Genomic DNA, 14,974 nt, shown 5'->3' on the forward strand with positions numbered 1-14,974 from the left:
AAACAACCAGTACTGGTGGCTTACTAGTGCTTACGCTATGATGCTACTACCACTGTATGCCTTTTATTAATATAGTTACTGATAATCTTTCTGTCAAGTGCAAAGTTACATCAAGTGTGATAGCCTGCACCCAATCCCCAATGAAATGAAGTAAACTTTTCTGTCGAACAAAAGCGTTTAATAGCCTGTTAAGAAAGCATCGTAGGGCCTCTCCATACTGTATTACATTTTGCTGAAGAAGAGATGCTGCAAGGTGCCGTCTTTGTATGGCATCAAAGTGGTAAAAGGTAGAAACACAGGAGTTATAGTATGTACACATTTTTAGCACTGTAGAAGCAACACGTAGCTTCAGAAAGACTTGTCATACTTATACCATACCTGCAGCATCAGGGCATGAGGAGTGTGAACGTAGTAGGAGACATTCCCCTTTGGCGCTGCTTGGAGACACAGCTGGCTGTCTGTAGCAACCGGGTTGTACATGAACACTAGTGCGCTGGATAACTTGCCATCGTACAACACCTGTTTGCAGGAAAGAAAGGCCAAATACAGGCACTTACTGTAGTCATGTATAAATAAAGAAATGATGAAAAGGTTCACACACCACTAACCGTACTGCTTTCGAGATTTCTAACAGTGTAATGCTTGGAGAAACCACATGGCATCTCGGCATCCTGTACTGCTGAGTGACTTCAGCGCAAATGGTGGGTAAATGAAAGTTCAGTAGTGACGATTTGTAAATCAATAAGTGAACCTTGTTTTATTGATTTAGTGTCTAATAAAGCTGTGCAAATAGCAAAGTGTTGCGTGCAAAGCAAATTGGGAAGTACGAGTGTGAATCAAACCAAATATTATTCTAATATTTTTCGTATATTTGATGAACAACTTTCAAATACTTGTTGGAGAGAATTTCTAAGCATGTTCTTACAGGACAGCAACATGAAAGCATTTATCAAAGCAAATATTATTCTAATATTTTTCGTATATTTGATGAACAACTTTCAAATACTTGTTGGAGAGAATTTCTAAGCATGTTCATATAAGACAGCAACATGAAAGCATTTATTTTAGCTAGGTTGATAAAGCAATAGTTGGGTGGTGTTTCATAGTGGTCTTATCAAGAATTAGGCAATGGAGAGGTCAAATTGTATCTATATACATAACTAGGCAAAACCAAAGTGCTGGCAACAGCGCTTCACACGTGACAGGCAAAGATGCTATTTCCTCAGCCTCTCTTCCTCTTTCAACTTTTGTGGAGGCTCAATTGATGAGGTGGACAAGAGTGCACTCCCTTTGAGTCCGGAATTCCAAATCTGCCTATAAACGTCAATATATAGGAACAACAAACATTTTGGGTGCTGAAAATCTTTGGCGTCCCATTTTTGGACTTTCTGCCCAAATTTCAGGTCCCAAACTGCATTAATTGAACACCCACCTCTGCCACATTTATTACCTCCATGTTAGAACTAGCATTTTTTTTTTTGGCCAATAGATTTGCGATCGCAGTGGAGCCTGAAAGGCAGCTTTACTGCAATACAAGAGTGTGATGAGGTGAGGCATGTTAAAAATCTGAAAGGGCCACTTAAAATTGGACGTTGACTGCGTCTAAAAAATTAGACCGCAGCGAAACCTGAAATGCAGCTTTGTTGCAATACGAAATTGTAATGAGGTGAGGCATATTAAAACTTTGAATGGGCTATTTTTAGTTGGACGTTGGCTGTATTTATAATTGGGAAGTTCGAAGAGTTCAAATAGTAAAACTTTCGGTTTGAATCGAATCAAATAGCAAGCACTATTTGAAAAATATTCAAAATTTCAGACATTCGCATACGAATAATGTCTAACTATTCGGGCAATTTAGCTGATTCAACAAAATTGCAACATATACCACGCAAAACATTAAACGAGTATGTTTCCATCAAAATAGCTAAGCCATTGTACTAACCACATTTTTATTATGTTAAGATGTCTTCCAATGATAAAATGGTGGCCCTTCAGTAACAGGCAGCTTGATGTGATTCTCTTGTAGAAGTATGTTGCATAGAACGTGACAGCATAACACACCAAAGAAATAGACATAGCAGGCTATTAAAGAAATGATGCAGTTTCATAAAACAACACTCACGCGTTTTAGGCTTTCGGGAAGGGCCACGCTTTCACCTTCGAATCGGAATTGACTCTGTAAAAGAATGGAATGTGTTTGAACCAACCCGCTAATACACATAAAGCAAGAACAAAACCCATCACAGCCAGGAAAAAGAATGATGCCAATAACAACAGCCAACATTCCTTAAAGCTGTAATACTCAGGAAGAGTGTGGGTAACCAAGACATCGAAAGAGAAAGTATGCCCTCTTATCTAATTTGCCAACTACAGTGACACATAAAAAGATATCTGTCCCTTTCATGCATGAAGCAGCAAGAATATCCATAAAGGCTGATACAACTGATTGGCATTGATATCACTGTCAACCAAAAGGCACCATTAAACAATGTGAATTGTGTGCAACATGCCGCATACTATGTGAATTCAAGTATGAAAAATTATGTCGATTTCTCTCGATGATGTGACACATCATTATGCACCAACATGAATACGTATTCTGTATTCCTTTCATTTCTTCCTTTAATAAAAAAAATCGAATGATACAAACTGTTTATTACTCTTTTGAAGCAAAACAAAAGAATGCATACCTGATAGCCTGGCCCCAATCGGTGAATCGCACAAACTTGGTGAGCAGTCAAGGCTTCGGAAAACAGATACACTGCCGACATCTGGCCGCAAAACACATGCTCATCATCGAGTTCAGGAGCCGCGCCAATGTAGCACTTGTCAAAAGGCTGAGGAGACAGAGGGGGGAAATATAGGATCATCAATTCAGAACTTTGTGGGATCTTACAAAGGCTAAACATATTTTTCATTTTAGTAAAATACTCTATCATAATAGCAAAATCCCCATGCACGCTTACCGTGAGTAGATGCTAGGTAGGAGAGAAAACGCATAAAAGAGCAAGTGCTGGTGGCGACACCACCTTTAAATTCCCACACCCATCGTTGTGACTACATAGATTTTGAGATCACAGCGATCTTGACGTCACACTATCCCTTTAAATGACACCCCGCTTTCATGCCCTAACAACTGAGGTATGATGGATACTGAATGCATGGACAAAGCACATGCTGATATGTTTAGCTGACAGCTTCTGCCATTTTAATATTGTTAGCATCATTGTCAAAACGACCGCAATTTTCGCATCGTCCACGGGCCCATCGTCCAAGGAAGGACACTTTTGTGCTGGGAGGATGACATCCGGCGACTAACGACCCAGCCATGGCGCCGCCGCGTCTTCCTTACACCTGTACCGAAAGGGGCACACATGTGGTCTAAAAAAAGGAAATGACCTCCACATGGGACGGGAGCACGCATACGCCCCTGAAAAAGTTTGGACTGCATTGGAATGGGCGGTTGACGTACAGCCAGTAAGAAGTGCGGTCGTCGGTGTCACCAGTCTCGCGTAGGCGGCGAGCATGGAGTGACCAGTGCAACGTATTGAGACGGCTGCAATTCAGGGCACCCTCGTCGTCTACCAAGCTGGCAAAATCTTCAGCGGCACCCCTCAACTCCCCTACGTGTACTGAGAGCTGGCCTGGTCCGTATGAAACTTTTTATTGTGACTTTTTTTTTTTAAACTGTTGATTTGTTATAACCAGCCTTTTTTTTAAATATTTGTAGTTGTGTGCGCTGCGTCGCACGTAGAAATTCAAAAGCGTGACCATGATCTCTTTCCGATAATTTTTCTTGTATCTCCTTTGACTTCCATCATGTTGTTCTTTTATAATTATTCCGCGTATTTGTCTTTAGCCTGTATCTTTTGTAGTGTTTTATTTAGCATATTTTGTTATACAGCTGTTCTTTCCGTCACGCATATCAGTTTTCCTCCTCTGTTATTTTTGTCATCTCCTGCCTTTGCCCTCGTTTTAATTAAATGCTTGTTTGTGTGTAATCATATCTCTGTGTCTGCTCTATGAGTGCGTCGGTCAGGCCCACACATTACCACACGCACGCATGCAACCCCGCACGGGTCGACTGACCTGCAAATAAATTTGAAATGTGCCACTTCAAGGCCTTTCAGGCGTCACAAGCCGAAGCGTACAGTGGAAGCCTGTGAGTCTGCTGCACCTCGATATTGGATCGGCGGGGCCTCACCCGAAGTGTGTGATACACATCCTTTTACATTCACAAGATGTGCGACTCCCATTGTTCTTTACACAGTACACACTCTAGGGTGCAAAGAGTACTGGAAAGTGCCGTGCCAGGTGACCTTCATGCTCTTAATCATGATATATGGGTCATGGATAAAGAGCATGTGAATAGTCACGGATAGGCACGTGAATTACCAGGCTTACCCCAACAAAAGCCAGTCGTTAACTCGGGCTGCATTGCATGAAAGAACATGTAACAAACAAGAGCACACTAAAATGACATTGAGTTCCTCGCGTACGATTAACAGAGGCGTAAAGAAAACTGAGAAATAATGTCAACACTCACATCGTTCGTACTGACAAACCAACTCATCTCTGTGGACGATGCTAGCTGGCCGTTGACAAAGCACTTGATCTCACTCTTGCTCCAACGGTTGTAGATATACACTATGGCAACGGTATACCACTGCATACAAAAGATACAATATTGCAGTGAGAATGTGCGGTAGCCATAATGGCATGAATAATTTGAAAAAGTGTGAATGTAACTACACAATCGGACCATTCAGACATGCTAATTCTGGACAAATTATGACCAGTACAAGCATGAACAAAGACGGTAGATCAAGTGCATATTCAACCCTGTGTTTTGCTGTAAATCAACTACCCCACTTTTTCATTCTATTAAAGTGCAATCAAGCCAACTTGTAATTAAATATTCTAAACTGATGCGTATTCCACGAAATGCAATGACTTTTGATGCCATGTCTCTATTTCAAGAAAACATTAAACATTACAGAGATGATAATTAGAAAAATGTGCGGTAACTGCCACAGTACAAGACCTTCCAAGAACTCAACAACTTGAACGGCAGTTACAGTACAAGTGTAACAGGACGCTATGAAAGTTTTACCGAAATCCCAACAGAATCTGTATATGAACCACCCTGTTTCAGTGGGAAAAGAAAGAGCAAACATTGGATATGTGTATTACTACTGCACAAACTTTGTTGCTCTGCTCAGATTACATCAAAGTTAAAACTCCCTTGCAGTCTGGTTAGTAGTATAATACTGTAAAGAAGTTGCAAAATCCCTTCAAAACGTGAGAACTATATCTACTTCAATATGACAGCTTTACAGCACGTTAGTAAATTCCCTGATAGTTCATTTAAAAAGCTGGACCATATAATTTACGAATGGGTTGTGTTCCTTTAAATGGAGGCTTGGCACATAGGAGTTAATATAAGTACTAATTGCTAAATAGTGCAAAAAAAATGAAAACATTATTGAAACACTGGTGTGGGCTCGAAATAATAAAAAAAATTATAAATGTCTAGTTGGTCTGATGATAAGCATAATTTTTTTTATTAAAGAAATGTAGGGAAGAGAGTTATAGACACAAACACTATTTAGTTGGAAGCCTTAGCTGCCTCATCAAACGAGAATTTTGATCCTCGATGGCAACGACACTGCGATGTCGGGGACAAGTGATGCAAAATATCATCATCACATCTCATATGATAACATCACCGCGTGGCGTCATCACGACGTTGCAAATTCTGGTGTGACGTCATGTGATGTAACACCATAGGATACAGTTGTAGTGCCCTCTTTTGGGTGGCAAACGAAAGTGGAGAGCGCGCAACCTCAACAAAAGAAAATCAAGACGGCACTTTGCATTGGCACTTGAAGCCATGGCTCGTGTTCCCTGCTCCCTTATACATCTATAGAGAAGAAAAGAAGATGGCATCCACCTTCAAGTCATTTTAGGTGAATGTCCAAGGGACCCTGAGAGTCCTTACTATCCTTAGTGTTTAACATTTTCTGTAAATACAATTCCTGTAAGTAAAAGCAAACGCACTAGCTGTTCGAGATAGAGTATCTAAATAGTAATTTTACTTTTTTGTGAAGTTTATAAGAGTAGAATTATGGACATATATGCAAGGGGTAGAAACAGTGCGTCGCCAAAAGCCTTGACTTACCTTCCTAGGCTGGAACTCATACTTGACACAATGCTGGTAGCCTTTTCCTTTGACTTTCATAGAAGTGAATATGAGGCAGTTACCAACAAAATGTGCCGAATAGCCCACACCCTTGCTGGTCCGGAAGCTGTGCGGGGTTGGGGGAGGGAGGTGATGGTTAAGAAAGATATCAAAGTTAATGCACCTCAAGTCTAATAGATTTCACCCCAAACCCGAAAGAAAACACCATGAGGCTAGCGCAAGTCTAAGGATTCCATTTAGCGAATATGCCGTGAGCAACCATCTATTACAGCGAGTTGAGTTTACTGTTAAGAAGTTACACCAGAAAATTTATTCAAGTTGAATACTATGTTTATTAGTTATCGTTACGTAATATCTGAAACTTGCTGCTTCAATAAGCCTTCACCAGAAAAAAATAATAAGGGTTCTGTGTGAAATGACCTATATTTATTAATTACAGAATGTGTTTGCCAACCACCCCTGGTATTTCTCAGTGCTAAGAGACAACGTTCAGGAAATATAAACCAGACCAGGTTACGGTCGAACAGTTTCAATTTTGTCAACTAAACAATGTGTTGCATTCTTTATCGAAGTGAGATCTCATAGCTGCCATCGTACTGGAAAATATGCTTCACAATTTCTACAACCAATGGAGCCTTGAACTGCTTATAAAAACCTTAGTGCCCACTTTTCTCCCGTTAAGTGGAACATAAATAGTATTACAACAGAGCTGTTATGGTTGCAATTCGTCGCAAGTTGTAGATATAAAATTATCATAATCCTGAACTGACAGGAGCTGAATTGCTGCCCAAGTACTTGATACCAATGATTATGATTAACAAGAAAAGCTGAAACATGCAGCCCCTAGTCGGCGTTTCCCACCTGCCTGTTCCCTCAATTTCTAGTGTACTAGTGCGGAAAGTAGCGAGATGTGGCCCACTGCTATGCCAATACAGTTGTTGCCATCCATCCACTGCTACACAAGGGAGCTAGCATAGCCATGGTATAGAATAACAAGGGGTGCGAAAGAGACAAATGGGAGGACAAAAGCTCAGCCATGCCAAGACCAGGTAAGTACCAAGCAGCTCTGCTGTGACCCAACTCTGCACGACATGACGAGAGCTGCACTAAATTTTTTTTTTCAAGAGCAACAAAGCACGGAGCTAGTTGGTACATATTCATGCTAAAAGACTGGCCATGCAAACGCGGACACAGGAGAGAAGTCGAGACATCACTACTTGTTGCTTGTTTGTCCGTGTTTGCAGGCAGTCTTTGGACATGAATGTGTACCATCAATACGTACCAACTAGCTCAACTATCTGTTATTTTAAGCTTTACTTCTGGTACTCTGAACCCTTTCCCATGTTCACCTATTTATCTGAACAATCCTGCTTCTTCGGCTTCTTGAAATGCCATTTGATTGTTCCAGCTGTTTGTCGGCGGTAGTAGCGTCTTGACTTCTTTCTTATGTCTATGTTTTAATTCCTAGCCTTTTAACATTAATACTTGCCTACTTGCAAAGATCTTTAATTGTACAAATAAAAGGTAATCGCAAACAAGAGAAACTCAGCTCCTCCATACACCCACCAGTAGAGAAATGGCTTTTCCCGCTCTATGCTGACACTGTTGATGGGGTCGAGCCTGAACCACGTGTAGAAGGTCCAGCCATTTTGGTATGGCCAGCGTGCCAGTGGCGGCAGAGCAATTGCCTGCACGAGATATCCAGCATGAAAAATTAATAAAAGTACAAATTATCAAGGTCGGCATTCTTTTTTTTTTTTCAAACCCTCGAAAACTCACTTCCATTATTTTGTTGTTCATCTAAGTATACTGTTTTCCAAATTATTGGTGACATTGATCAAACAAACTATACCTGCTCACTTTTAAAATATTAACAAACACCCCCCAGTCATTTTCCAACAAAAGATAAGCTGCCCTATGGGCTTATTTACATACGCACACTAAAAAGGCTAGTCCTACGTCTAAATGGATATTTTACAAACACGACCAAGCACTCAAACTTTTGAAAAAATTACGAGTTTTTACCACCTCTGAAACACAATTACGGTGCTCATAAATTTTTATTACATATGCTCTGCTTGGACTTGCATCCCTTACTCATGCTGAATGATGTCCCCTATGCTCATTCCATTTTACAGCGAGCGAGCTTTGGGAAATCCATAGCCTTCAAGGTCAGTTCCTCATATTGGCCTATCTCAGAGGCCATGTTAGGAGTCGAGTCCTTGCCGTTCATTGCCACTAGATGGTGCCACTGCACTATGAGTAACAAGATTTTCTGGGCTCTAGTTTTGTGTGTCTTGTGGTTTTTCATGCTGTTTTCTAATCATGTACTACACCCCACAAGTCCAGCTCTTCGCACTTTTGGTACTGCTATCCCCGCCGAAAAAATCTCGCTTATTGCCTTACGCTGACTGATACACAGTGATTAAAACTAAAACTAGCATGAATAATAAAAAATGAAAATTAAGGGGCAGCAGTATTTAGATTCAAACTGCAGGCGCCCTCATACATGTGCAAGCTTTCTTGGCGCGCGTGTCTACAACGGCCTTGTCTTGGCTAGCGACTTGGCTAGCTTGTTTGCCATGTTCATATGTGCTCGAGCACATCTTTAAAACTTGGCAACATGAACACTTTGTCAGAAAGCATAAGTTATATTTGACAATCACTAAACGCTACAGTGAATTAAGGTAAATATTACCTCGACTTGATACCTGTTTTATACAATAGCTTGTCTGCTGCCGCATTATTTTCCTAGAATGTCTAAAGGGCAATGGCAGAACAGATTAATTAGGCATCATCCAATACACCCTCCCATTAATGCTATAGCCCAATCAATAGTGTGAATGCGAAAGAGTTATTTTTTGCCGAAACGATTTGTATTACTATATTCATCTTTATCGAGAGGTGTGAAGACCGACAGACTTTCCTGTTGGCTTTGTTAGGTCAGTGTAACATTACAAAATTTCCCACTACTTCTTATGCCAACTATATTTCCCATCATATAGAGAACATGGCTACATTAGCCTGCAACAGACTGCAGGGAGACGAGTGCAAGCCTGCCCTAAAATCAGAATAACCGAAAGAAGCTGTTCTGATATCAATAAGTAAAAGCCTACTCAAGAACATCTTTTTTGTCACTAGATGGGGTTTTGCAATGACTACTTCAGCAACATAACGCAGTTGAAATGCAGTGTAAGAAAGGGCAACGGTGGTGACTTGGGCTAGTTTGTAGCACATTATTTATAAGTATGAGAGTGCCGAATAAGAACAGAAGGATGGCAGCAGACAGACACAAGCTCTCAACACAGCCTGCATCGCCCTGTCATTTGAACTTTACATGGTAACATCTACATATGAAAGAGGAAGTGCGGGAGAGAGAAGGGCATGTTCTGATGTGTGCGATACATCAAGCATAACTCCACTCAGGTCTTGGAATCCAAGTTCATGCTCTAGGAAACGTGAGGTCACACCTTGGTAGGTCTCACAGCTACATATGTGCTTCTGTCGCAGAAACAAGCTAATTTGCTTGGACAATTGCTGCGTGTCAAAGGGGAAGGAAAAATACCCTGTATCAATAATGCTGGTGTTATCCAGTGTTTTCTTTGTCTGTGTCCTTCTGTGCTGTAAAACAAATGAATGTAATCTAACTCATCCAGTTTCCTAACCTCACTGTGTGTCAATAACTCAGCTTGCTCAGTGAACTGGTTCATGCTATTATTTATTAAAAAAGAAATGTAAAACAGTGTGAAGGCAACATTAAAAACAAGAGGGAGTTGTTCTTCATCACTACATTTGTTTTATTTTTTCGGGTTCTTTTTTTTTTTTTGAACAGCCAGTATGTAAGTTAAAGTACTCACCGCCCCTTTCTTTCCAGAGAAACTGAAAAAGCAATCTGGACCCTGCCTGTGGGGCATCTGGCGGAGGACGGACATCAGCTTCACGGAGTGCCTGGGCTGGAAAACGGACAGGGGTGATGGCTTTAAAAGGTTTAGTCAAGAAGAAAAAAAAAAGGTCTGATTTCTTCCATCGTGCAAGAAATAGATGAGCTCTCGCGAAGTGAAACTTTTCATGCTGGTGAATATGGAGCCTGCAAGACAGGTAGTGATCATAACCAACATGACAGATTAGTTCTCGTCGGTAAAGCTTTCAATTTAGATTAATGTGCACCATGCCAAGCCTGTAATGAATGTGACCAACATGAAAATTAATTATGAGGTAATAAGAAGTGCTTAAAGGTACGTTGACTTTGTCTTCATGTTATTTGTAGTTTACATGTATTTATAAAGATCAGTGCCAATAGAGAAAGAGAACAATACTTGCTAATAATGCCTAAACCAATTGTATAGTACGCTGTTTCTAAACCATGTAGACTTTACGACCACGCAACAGTGATAAATGAAAAATTCCGCACATTCAATACAAAAGCAGAACCAAGGCTCAGGTTCAGGGTTTACGAATTCAACAAAAGTGAGCAGTGATTAGTGAGACGTATATTACTAATATAAAACAAGAAATACTCGAGCAGTGACTGACCCATTTGTTTCCAGTCGCCTTCATACATCCAACTAACAACTTGAGCTCTCGCACTGTGATGCTGTAACTTGCCAAAACCCCCAACATTTCTATGACAAGATCTGAAATGAAAGCAGAGAAGAAATGTGAATTTCGTGCACACTGAGACAAATGTCGCTCGTTTATGCAGGTAAAATCTAGTAACAGGCTGGCCTGCATCTGGTTTTGAAAGGTGGAAAATTATATAGAGAATGAAGAAACAAAAAAAATTATACAAGTATGTTCTGCAGAATAGTAGAAACAAAAAAGACTTTCCTTCCATAGAGGCCTATCATTCTTAAAAGTCTGTGGGCTACTTTTCTCACATTAGTGAGATGTCCTTGGTCTTAAGTCAGTTCCAACGAAGCACCTACCTGCAACAACTTCTTCAACTTGAGAGAACCTCTGGAGAATGTGCTCTATAAGTCCAACTTCAGTGCACGCCTGCAGGTTCCTCATACTTTTCTTAAGGATTGCAATAAATACACTCCACACTTCGGCCTGTAAAACAAAAAATTGAAAAATAAAATCATAAATTTAGTACAGTAGACTGTCAGTAAACAGAATCCGTTAAATGAAACTGCCGCTTAAATGAAACAACTTCCACTGATATGATTGTTGTCATACTTGAATGCTGCAACCCATTTCACCTCTCAGTAAAAGGAACTCCTGTTAAATGGAACACATTTTCCCGGTACCTTCAGGTTATGTTTAATGAAAGCTTGATTGATTGATTGATTGATTTGTGGGGTTTAACGTCCCAAAACCACCATTTGATTATGAGAGACGCCGTAGTGGAGGGCTCCGGAAATTTTGACCACCTGGGGTTCTTTAACGTGCACCCTTAATGAAAGCTTACTGTATATACAGAAAGTGCACTTTACGGATCTGCCAAAGAGCGATTCTTTATTAGGCTACAGAGTTGAAAACTTTCTACTTTAGGCTTTGTATTTGGAAGCCGAAGGGATTCTGAGGTCCAACAGTTTTCACTAAAACTTGACAACTGCTTCAGTAAAGAAGCGATTTATGTCGACAATCCCTACATATTTAAATTTTTTTTTAATTCACCAGAGGTTCCTTGAAATTCATTTAGAAGATGCTGAGAGTAACAAGCATTTGTTCTCATGCATTTTAAAAGGTGCTCGCTCCCAAAGTAAAGCTTTTGCATAAAGTATAAGCAAGGTAACTTGACTATAATATTTGTGAACAAGTCTTCCTGAACAAATATTAAATTGACATTTTGCAGCAGAGTATAATAAATATTTCTGGCTCAGCGCTACTACCATATTTGCTTGAAAACTACCAGTACAGGTTATCAGTAGCTAATGTTGGCTAACACAGGCTAAATGACAGATTATATTGGCTATCTATTTGCCAGTATCAATATGATGGCTAGATGATTGCAAATATTTTACTAATTGTTAGCTACTATCAGCCAATGCAGACACTTCACTGCTATACAACATGGTCGTAATTAAATCAGAATCTAACTATGCATTTGTTTATCGCACGCCTCTTAGGGGTGAAGTTCTTTAAAGCGGCACCCGTGCATCCCTCGTCGTAGTCGTAGTGCGTAACCAGTCTTACGCTTTGACCTGCAAGGTGGTGCCATTGGGAGATATCTCCTGTGTGTTGTTGAAGAATAAAAAAATTCGCAGCGTGCGCATTAGCTAAAAGCCGATTTCTTCTGTCTCTCATTTCCCATTAGCAGCCATTCGCATGTACATTGAGCACAATCTGACAAGAAAGGGTTGCTAGGTTATATTCGCTGGGCGTAACCTCCTTGGTTTTAGAAAGGTCTAGCGAGCGTTGAGCCGCAGTGCCATGAATACAGTGAACTAGTATATACCATGAACTCGAGGTGGTTAAAGGTGGGAAGTAGACAAGAAGCGCAAGCCGTAAGAAAGTGTGCGTGTGCCACCTCTCGTTTAGTCCTTGGAATGTCCGCTGAATGGCGGTGCTTCTATATGCGGAATATATGATGAAAAGATGCGATGTGGTGGTACTTCGAGTGTTGACTATATGGACGAACGGACACATAAACAGATGCATGTACGGACGCAAGGATGGCTGCACGGACGGATGGACGCATGGACAGAGGGACACATGGACGGACGCAAGAGCGGATGCATGGACGGACGCACGAACAGACGCACGCGCGGACGGGCGGATGGATGCATGGACGGTCACACAGACGGACGCATATATGATGAAAAGATGCGAGATGGTGGTACTTGGAGTGTTGACTAGATGGACAAAAGGACACACAGACAGATGCATGGACGGACGCACGGATGGCTGCACGGACGGACGGACGCATGGACGGACTCCGAGGCGGATGCATGGACGAACGCACGGACGGACGCAAGGATGGACGTGCGGACGCATGAACAGACGCAAGCACGGACGGTCACACAGACGGACGCATATATGATGAAAAGATGCGAGATGGTGGTACTTGTAGTGTTGACTAGATGGACAAAAGGACGCACAGACAGATGCATGGACGGACGCACGGATGGCTGCACGGACGGACGGACGCCGAGGCGGATGCATGGACGAACGCAGCGACGGACGCACGGATGGACATGCGGACGCATGAACAGACGCACGCGCGGACGGGCAGATGGATGCACTGACGGTCACACAGACGGACGCATATATGATGAAAAGATGCGAGATGGTGGTACTTGGAGTGTTGACTAGATGGACAAAAGGACACACAGACAGATGCATGGACGGACGCACGGATGGCTGCACGAACGGACGGACGCATGGACGGACGCAGGGACGGACGCAGGAACGGACGCACGGATGGACGTGCGGACGCATGAACAGACGCACGCACGGACGGGAAGATGCGCACACGGACGGTCACACAGAGGGACGCATATATGATGAAAAGATGCGAGATGGTGATACTTGGAGTATTGACTAGATGGACAAAAGGACACACAGACAGATAGATACATGGACGGACGTACGGATGGCTGCACGGACGGACGGACGGACGCATGGACGGACGCCGAGGCGGATGCATGGACGAACGCAGGGACGGACGCACGTATGGACGTGCGGACGCACGAACAGACGCACGCACGGACGGGCAGATGGAAGCACGGACGGTCACACAGACGGACGCATGGACAGACGGAAGCAAGAACGAATGGACGGACGGATGTTTCGCCACACTCTCCATCATTCACCCCGTGAATATGCTGCCATTTTTTTTTTTTGCACTGGCCTCCTAAACGTTATACAAACAGCGCAACAGAATAATGTTGCACTGTTTGCATTTGTTTTACTTTGCACTCTTAATTAAGTTGGTGGAACAAAAAGGATGCTGCACTTGTACTTCATTGTACCGCAGATGACTGTAGAGCATTTTCATTGCAACTCAGTTTAAAAGTGCCTAGAAAAAACAATTGCAAATAATGGAGAGTGTATGTGTGTGTACATAATTATTTTTAACATGATTGTATACCTGTAATGATGAGCTTGAATAACATGCTCTCAGGTAAATGAAACGAGGTAAAAGTTGAAAAGATCATAGCATAGAAAGCTCTAACACTTACCTGTAGGCTGGAAGGACAGTGGTCCAATAAATCTAACATATGGAGGATGTTTTGGGGATGCTGGATCACAAAATTTAGCTCCATGTCGAATTCGCCCCCAACAAGCTGAAATGACAAAAGATAAAAGAGATATGACCAAGGATACAACTAATATTATAAAAATAAGAATGATGATTAATGAATTGCAATGCACAAGTTACATATTATTCAACATGCTCATGACGCAATCCTACATCACAAGGTTGCTTTATTCAAGCAGACTTTTAAAATAGTCTATTCAGTCTTGAAATAGTCTATTCAGTCTATTAGTCTTGAAATAACAGTTATTAAACTTGTGGTTTTTTTATTGTTGCTGTTAAATGTTACTGGCAAAAACCAGGTACACCTAATGCTACAATAAAAACATAGGAGAAATCTCAATTCAATTCTACTTAAGCAGACATTCAGTCCCAGCATTGAAAGCACTAAAAGCAGATAACTCTGCCTGACACTCACGCACGCCCACACGCCCCCCCCCCCCCACCACACACACACGCACACACACGCGATTAAAGGTATTGCCACGGTAAAAACAACTTTGCGATTCAAATATCTTTCTCAAGAATAAAATTTTAAGGAAATATCGAGAACTCCTAAAGAAATGAAA

General features: G+C 41.6%; 1 protein-coding gene across 2 annotated transcripts in view; it reads right to left on the reverse strand.

Annotated features, from left to right (window-relative positions):
- Positions 1-14,974, reverse strand: part of rg (A kinase anchor protein rugose) — a 344,807-nt gene that overhangs the window by 209,035 nt on the left and 120,798 nt on the right. For both annotated transcript variants that reach the window (XM_075878095.1, XM_075878093.1), the window contains exons 2-11: positions 14,329-14,433; positions 11,128-11,254; positions 10,736-10,836; positions 10,060-10,155; positions 7,769-7,890; positions 6,182-6,308; positions 4,547-4,666; positions 2,691-2,837; positions 2,123-2,176; positions 379-519 (exon numbers count right to left, since the gene is read on the reverse strand). In XM_075878095.1, the coding sequence (XP_075734210.1) occupies positions 379-519; positions 2,123-2,176; positions 2,691-2,837; positions 4,547-4,666; positions 6,182-6,308; positions 7,769-7,890; positions 10,060-10,155; positions 10,736-10,836; positions 11,128-11,254; positions 14,329-14,433 (1,140 nt within the window). The remainder of the gene's footprint in view (positions 1-378; positions 520-2,122; positions 2,177-2,690; positions 2,838-4,546; positions 4,667-6,181; positions 6,309-7,768; positions 7,891-10,059; positions 10,156-10,735; positions 10,837-11,127; positions 11,255-14,328; positions 14,434-14,974) is intronic.

Source organism: Rhipicephalus microplus, chromosome 2, assembly GCF_043290135.1.
Source record: "Rhipicephalus microplus isolate Deutch F79 chromosome 2, USDA_Rmic, whole genome shotgun sequence".
In the NCBI taxonomy this organism is placed as follows: Eukaryota; Metazoa; Arthropoda; class Arachnida; order Ixodida; family Ixodidae; genus Rhipicephalus; species Rhipicephalus microplus.